The sequence below is a fragment of the Rasamsonia byssochlamydoides genome (assembly GCF_041956645.1).
Source record: "Rasamsonia byssochlamydoides strain NRRL 3658 unplaced genomic scaffold VTN77scaffold_6, whole genome shotgun sequence".
NCBI lineage: Eukaryota > Fungi > Ascomycota > Eurotiomycetes > Eurotiales > Trichocomaceae > Rasamsonia > Rasamsonia byssochlamydoides.
In genome coordinates this window covers 536,918-545,010 of record NW_027192389.1, presented here as the reverse complement: position 1 = coordinate 545,010, position 8,093 = coordinate 536,918, and the positions used below count along the sequence as shown (strand labels likewise).

The following is an 8,093-nucleotide window of genomic DNA, read 5'->3' as shown; positions in this document are numbered from 1 at the left end:
GTGGTACATCGGCGGGCGCACGCCCGGCGGGGAAGAGCGCTTCTACCGTCTGGGGATGGTGACCAAGGGAGGTGGACGGCTCGGAGCGAGAGGTCGGGTCGGCAGCGTGGATCAACTGAGTTTGTGACCGTTGACACTGACCGTTGATGACGACGATATAAATGAGACTTGAAATTATTATGCCTATGCCTATACACCTCACTGTTGTGTTTGTATGTCATACTACGAGAGGCAGATCGCTTTGCTTTGCTTTTTCCCTCCTTCTTTCTTCGTCGTGTTTCTGGAATAGTCTTCTGTCTTCTGTCCTCTGTTCTTTATTATTTTCATCGCCATTATCATCAAAGGAGTTTCAATCCACGGAGTTAAGGCGAAAGAGAAAGAGAGAGCTAATACAATAACAAAAGCGTCAACGTCAATTGGGAGGGAAGGGAAGGGAAGAATAATCAAATCAACTCAACTCAATTCATTGTACAGATATTGTGCTGTATCGTTTTCATTTCAACAAGTGACTTCCGGAATGGAATGGAATAACACACCTTAAGTTAGATATGCACATACATAGCATAATTCTCTCATCTCAACCCAAAGAAAAACCTCTTAAATTCTCAACTTCAGATCTATTTAAGAGTAAATCGAGCTATATATATATTAAAAAAATTGCTTTCATTTGGATTAGGAGGATGAATTCAATTCAATCATTGTACTGTATTGTCCTGATGGATGGATTTGACGAAACTTAACCTATATACCCTGTAGAAAGAAGATGACCAAGACGAAAACGAAAGGGAACCCTACCTACCTACTCAATTCGATTATGAACAGTAGTAATAATATAACCATGGTGTTATACGTCAGTTTCTATGCAGAAAGTACTTGTTGTTTCTTTTGTCTTCCCTTGCCATTTGTGCAGTCTATTTCTACTGTGCTCATTACAAGATATCTTTTTAGTAACCTTTTTCCTCCTTTTTTCCTTTTTATCTTTCCCCCTCTTCCCTTATAAATTCTTTTCTCTTAAGATTCCATCCCAAAGGATGGAATCGACAGAGAAAAAGAAACAGGAAGAGCTCCAGACAAAAGAAACACGAATATTTGCGAGCATGTAAGGAAAGAAAAGTTGAAAACAGGAGTAAACAAGGCGTCACTGACAGTCGCTGCCTGGTATAAACTGAAGACCGATCTGCTCCCCAACAGACACGTCAAACAGAAAACCTCTCAACGGTTAATGTCAAATGCCGAATACAACCCAGGGCGCATGACGCCAGCCCATAGAGCCATGCTTCTTCAGCTGCACATGGAAAGAGGGAAAAAATATGACACCAACACAGAGGCAGAAAAAAAAATCACAGTGCACACGAACAGAAAGACAGATTCCCACCCAGTTTCTCTTCCCGAGGTAAGTAAAGTATGTCCTGTGCAAAGATAAGAAACACTTTAGGTACATAGTCGAGTTTGTTACTGATTTGACGGCCGTAGACAAGATGCGACATAACCCGAGGACTCTCCCCTTTTTGTGTCTCCGGTTGAACTCGAGAGAACTTTCACACACCCAACAGAAGGAGAAACAAATCTGAAAATATGACAACAGTCCCGCCCTCAAGTTCTAGTAGAAGCAAGAGAGAATGGAAACCTGAAACACAAAAACACACATGCCCCAGTCTATTGATGTTTTTGACGCCAGTGAAACCGTCCCCACAATCTGAACCACTCATGACGGATGAAAAAGCGAGAAAGATGTTGCATATATCATGGCCGGATCATAGTTGCTGTAGAAGAATGCTGACCGCGCAAAGAACGAGGAAGATGGGCCACCTCCTGTCCACTCGTCTCCACAACAGTGTTGATTTTTGATTCAATTTAGATAGTCGCCCTGTCACCCACACGCCTCCAGCTGGACATCAACCATACTCCTGATTAAAAAGCATATGCTCGGAACGCAGATTCTGGATGAAGCAGATTGACAAGAATGACGAGATGGAAGATTCCCACGCATAGAGGTAGTAGAGGACAAAAGGCACCTTCAAAGAGCTGGAGGACAATCAAGGCATTTTTTTTTAAAGGTGGTTTTATTCGGGATCGTCGAACGGAGTCTCGAAATTGTATGCTGCAGGATGAACTCTGTTGCAGGGCCGCTGAAAAAAAAAAGCTGTGGACAAAGGTCATATATTCTTCCCCGTTATTGGCGGTCGGGCATCCCTAAAAAAAAAAGAAGTTCTGATCTATTGTCTAGCGGGTTGGACAGATCCTATATTTCCAGCAGACAAGTCAACTCAAAAAATTCTCAACGTGGCACTCAAGTGGCAAGAGGCTCCTGTGGCTGTGGCTGTGTCTGCTCAACCCTCTGGACACCGTTGGGATCACGCATACCGTCACCGCCCAAGCTGGTCGAGGCTAGATAGAGCCCGTTCAATCCACCGTCCTGATGTCCAGCGGTCGTGGCCGGGTAGAATTTCCTGTCAGGGTCGACCTGCGTGTTGATGGGCTCGTGGCCGGGTGCCATGGACTGCGGGAAGACCGGGTTCATGTAGCCATCGGGTGCCCCGGGCTGGAACATGGTCGTCCAGTCAATTTCACCGGCGTGGCTCGGTTGCTGTCCAGGGATGACCGGACGCTTGGGGTCTTGGACAAGGGGAGGTTTTGCCTGCTCGATCGGGGGACGGTCAATATTATTCAGCTGGCCATTGGCATCAGAACCAGGCTGCACGAGGTACGGGTTCTGCTTGGGAGCAGCCATCCAGGACGCTCTCTGATCTGCCTGGCCAGGGGTGAACGCGTCGCCCAGCTGACCACGGTTCATCCCGTTGACAGAGGACATCGAAAATCCCAGAGGCTGCTGCTCCGTGAAACCAGGCCGACTGGTGGCAGCCAGTCCATGGCCATTCACGGACCCTTCGCCGAAAGTCGTACCCACAAGGCCATTGGAAGGCGGGATGGAGCTACTGACTTCGTCCTGAACGGGCTTTGCAGCATTGGCAGCTGCTTGAGACCGCTTCAGGTGTGCCTGGGGATGCGATAGGTGACTCGCTCCCGTTGGGTTACCTCTCCGCAGCGAGCACTTCTGGAAGTGACGCTTCAAGATATCGCTTCGCGAAAACGTGTCCTTGCAAAGAACGCACATGTATGGACGATCACCGGTGTCTAGCTCGGGAAAGAGAAGGAAATCCAACGCGTTAGTCATCATATCCAACCGGTGCCTTCAGTCTGAATTCAAAAACAACATGGAAATGCCAGAAGATGGGAGGCAGCGCAGGTGGAGTACTCACGTCTAAGCAAATGACGCTTGAGATGCTTCGCATGAAGGTAAGTCTTGTTGCAATGAGGACACGGGAATTTCCCGTCCGCATCCTTGGCGGGGATAGTCGTGTTCTTCGCAGCCCCGTTCACACCGTTGGTGACAGCGGCCCGACCGGGGACACTGGGAAGAATTCCACGCCGGCCTTGCGATCCCACCACTTGAGTTCGCGGCGGTTCCTTTCCGGGGTAAGGAGCCAGACCATTCGCACCAGCCATGCCATCTGCGCTCGCCCAGATTGGACCTTTGCCCTCGGGATGACTGAAGGCACCGGACGGCATCGACGCGAAATCCGGGCGTCGATCACGCGGTGGCGCGGGGGCAATGGGTTGCGGGTAGGTCTGGGCATTGGAAGTGGGAGGCAGCAAGCTGTGAGGGGTTTGGAACTGCTGCGGCGGCTGGGACTGCGGCTGTTGCGCGGAGTGAGTGAGGAAAGATGACGGCGGCAGGCTGTTCACGGAGGTATGAGGGGCGATAGGCGCCGTGGAGGTGGCGTACACATCGTGAGCAGAGGTCGTGGGGAACCTGGACATGTCAGGCCGGTAGGGCTGTCCCATGTAAGGGGCTGGTGACTGGCTATGATGCGGTTGCAATGGAGGCAGCGTGTGCGGCTGAGACACCGGATATTGAGGCTGCATGGGGTATTGGGGCATCGGCATGCTCGACAACGGGGTCGTGCCTTGAGGAAGAGAGGTGGACGGAGGTCTCGAGGGATGGGAACGAGGATCCATCGTGGTAGTCAAGCGAAGGAGATAGAGGGAGTGTTCAGAGATGTAGGATAACGCGAGCCGGAGAGATGGTTCAAACTACCCCAATCATTGATCGTGTGCCTCTTTCTTGTCTGTCTTTGTCCACTTCACAAGACCACTCGACGTCTTTGATGATGCGTCCGGCTTGCTTCCTCAAGACGCGTCAGTTGGACACGACAACGCCAAACGACAGAGAGATCCTTGTCTTGGAGAGGCCGTGACGGTGCAGCGTCGGGCGAATCGAGGGCAATGGAAGGATGGACAAGATCAGATCTCGACTCCACCGAAAGCGAAGGTTGAGTTGGTGGTAGAAAAATTGCTTGTAGGTGAATTCCCCACGGTCATCCACCAGCAGAGCGAGTGGTGGGAACTTCTCTTTATCCGCACGCCGGTCAAGTAGCCAAATCGTTTTTCTGTATCCACCAGGGAAGCGGGTGGGTCTGACAACCAGCGGTGTTGATGAAAGATACTTGCTCTATTCGCGTCAGGCCACGCGCGAGATCAACCCCAAATGGCCCGAGTCCAATGCTGGAGATGCAGCGGGTAACAGGGATTGGGGGGATGGACGCGATTGACAGGGAGAAGGAAGGAAGGAAGACGGTGAGTAGGAAAGACGAGAAAGAAAGCTACCCGAGAAAAAAAAGGGAAAGAGAAAAAAGCTCAATCACGAGAGGCCGGAGGGTGGCGTGGAAAGAGTGTCGAGACGAGACTCGAAGGGAGCAGGGCCCTGGACCTTGGGAAGACGACGGACGATCCTAACTCCGGGAGGCAAGAGGCGACGAACGAGAGCGAGAAAAAAAACTCAGTCAGTCCGCGCTTGGAACGGCCGGGAGGCGCCCGTAGCCCGTGATTCGCCTGCCGTGCACGACCCGAAAGGGAGAGGAGGGAAGCCGAGAGCAAGCGCAGAGCAAGAGCAGAGAAGAGCAGATCGCGAGGAAATAGTACTAGTTTAACTGCTGCCAGCACCGCAAGCAGACGTGCAGACTGGCTTTTTGCTTGTTCTTTTACTATTTTCTGCTCCCTCTCTATTTTCCTGGTGAATATGCTTGGGCGTTGGTACGATGAGTCAAGAGAGAAAAGAAACGAGAAGAAAAAAAATACAAAATTCCAGGACAGAAGGTCGGTCGGATCGTCAATCAGAGGCAGTTCCGAATATATGCCGGAAAGAAAAGGGACGGGGAAAACGGCAGCTGGCTGGATGGCAAAGAAAAGGTGGTGCGTGTTGTGGACAGCGCTGGTTGGGCGGTGCGAAGGCAATGATGTGTGTGTGCGTTGCGTGGGAGTCTGTCTTTGGTAGGGGGCTCGGGCCTAGGCCGAACACGGGAAGACAGCTGGTCGACACGCTCCTTGTACCAAATGTACCAAATGTACCAAATACGTAGCCTCGCCGCAACCCAGGTACGCAGGTGTACCTGAACAGTACTTCACCTCTGCTACGAGACGCAAGCGGATTCGATCAGTTATGCTTTGGCTAAGGTTTGGGAGCAAAACAGGAAGGAGAGTCGAGACGACCGTTGACTATCACGGAACTAGTCAGGTAGCTCAGGATACGTTGCCAGCCAGCAGAAGAATATTCCATCGACAATTGTCTGGATTTCAGATCTCTCTGGTCACCGCTTGCTGGTCCAAGACGTCCAGACCTGGACAGGAGAGGGAAGCGAGGCGACAGAGGAGGGAAATCGGAGCGGTGGAAGCGCTGGATGATGTGCGTGCAAGAAAGGAAGGAGCGAGGCACTCCTCACAGGCTGACAGCTTACGGAGGACAGCTTACATTGGAAGTTACAACACAACGACAACAAGGATCTCGGTATAGCAATTGCTTTCTTGATCCTGTTGCGTGAGACAGATTCCTCTTGCCGAATCACCAAACGCCAGCATTAATTATTCTCTCCCAGTACTCCTGCCGAGACTCTCCTACCAGACGTAAAGAGCTCCAGGTCGGGCTCTGCTTCCCTTCCAGCGTGGTTTCCAGATGCCTCGGGCCTGTATCATTGGGTGGGGGAAAGACCTGAAAATGAGAGGAAATTAATGCACCACTAAGAGAAGGTGTGCTGGTGTCTTGGCCCGTTTAGATTAAATTATGACTTCGTGTAATAAATAATCGTATAACCGCTGCAAATTACCCAGGTGGGAATCTCCTTCCGACCACTGGTGTCGACGCATTCGAGGACAATAATATCATTTCCTGGAAGAAAAGTAGCAAGGAACGCTGTCGAAGGATGGATAATACGCTGGAGGCAGGAAGGAGGGCAATGTAATAAGAATTGACCGATTACAATAATTGGGTAAGAACGTCTGAGGAAGTTGAGCTGGCAACTTCCTGTCTCGGCCAAGTCCAAGTTCACGACTCGAGTCACCAAGGAAGGAGCATTTTTCAAAAATCGTCCGTAAAGGATAAAATACATAGTGGTCAATCATCTACTTCCTTGGGGTAGTGCACTATACCAGGGCCAAATTTGGACCATGCAGCAGGTCTACTCCAGAGTAATTTATCTAATTCATGGTTGCTACGCGGGGTCCAAAGGATCGGAACGAGAGCCAGCAAAGCAAGATAGAGTTCTCTGGTCACTCATGCGTTCTCTTTGCCTCGTTCAATTGGCAGGAACAGGAGTTCAACGAACCGAGGGCAAAGATGAGGTAGTGATGCATGTGCCGTCAACGGCCCAACCGCTTGTGAGCAGTAGCGCCCATTCTGTTGTGAGCATCAACCCTTGGTCTGCAGCTTTCGAAAACTATGCTTAAAGCTCAGGCCATAGGAACGGTGGATAACTTCCTAGGTACGGAGTACAGGCTGCAGCCTTGTCCCACCCGACCGGGAATAATATTTACCTCTTGATCATCATCAATTCAAGCATGATTATGATGATTATGATTGTTGAATCAAGAGCAACAGAGCAATAATAATAATAATCAGCATACAATTGATCTACAATTGATCCAGCCACAAGTTTCAGGCAAAGACCGACGCGGCACGTTTCCGCACTCAACCGCCCGATTGCCGGCTTCCCTCGGTCAGGTGGCCGCACACACCGCAGCATCATTATTGAATTTGGCTCAGCTTCAACGGCCAGCAAGCCCTTTCGTCATCATGCGCAGACTAGTGGGTTGCCCACCGCCATGCCTAACTATACCCCGTACTCCATACTGCAATAATACTGCAATCAACAATGTGAAATTGATGAGGATGTCAAGAAACAAAACAACCGAGAACGCGACTGGATATCGAATGAGATGATCACCAGCCCTCATCGTTCTCGCAACAAAAGAAACAGACTTAAAAATTGTTGAGCCTTCATCGCCAGTTGGGAAACCCACGGTTTTGAAGGAATCATGTGACCCCGCCATCTATGCACACGCACCGAGATCTTATCACCACGAACAGTCTAGGTCTTTGTGATTCATACAAATCTCCATGAGATCAAGCCGCTTCCGTTCTCTGACACTTCATTTGATGACGTGCAATCTCCTCATTCGACTTCCTCTGAGTTAGTTTTCTCTTTCCAGACTCTTGCAGTTGATTACTCCCAAGTCTATCAGCATTATTTTCGTCAGTTGCTAGTCTGACTGTACTCCGTACATGAAGGTTAATAAGCACCGTCTGGCGCTGGACCCTGGGTGATCGTCTTCGAAAGACTGCGTTTGCAGCGTTTCACCTTTCCATTCTCCGGAACTAGGGGAGACGATCATTATCTAATAGTCAATTCACATCTCGGTACCTTACACTACCTGTACAGCAATAATACAATAGTACGGAGTACTCGGTGAGTCCTCCAGATTATCAATCTTTCTAGATGGCTTGGCTGAAGCCGGCGAAATGCTTTTATTTTGGTGCACATCGGCAGCCCCATCGCTCCCGCCAAATGGGGACCTTCTTGAAGGCTTCTCCCGCTTCCATGAGTGGACCTTCCGAGCTACCAGGGAATCGGAGGATACGGAGTCTAATGTCTCAGACTCTCAGCAGATGCAATTCTTTCAAACGGTGCAGAAAATCACTCATGGCTGAAACAGCAGAGTGACAAGCCACGGCCTGCCAGACACCGGAGAATTCAGATCAC

General features: G+C 50.1%; 1 protein-coding gene across 1 annotated transcript; it reads right to left on the bottom strand.

The window, feature by feature from the left end:
* Positions 1–2,290: 2,290 nt before the first annotated feature.
* VTN77DRAFT_7462 (uncharacterized protein) lies at positions 2,291–4,020 on the bottom strand (the record flags this gene model as incomplete). The annotated part of the gene is made up of 2 exons (XM_069423853.1): positions 2,291–3,135; positions 3,261–4,020. 2 exons carry the CDS (start codon positions 4,018–4,020, stop codon positions 2,291–2,293), a joined length of 1,605 nt encoding a protein of 534 aa, XP_069281267.1.
* Between the last annotated feature and the right edge of the window lie 4,073 nt (positions 4,021–8,093).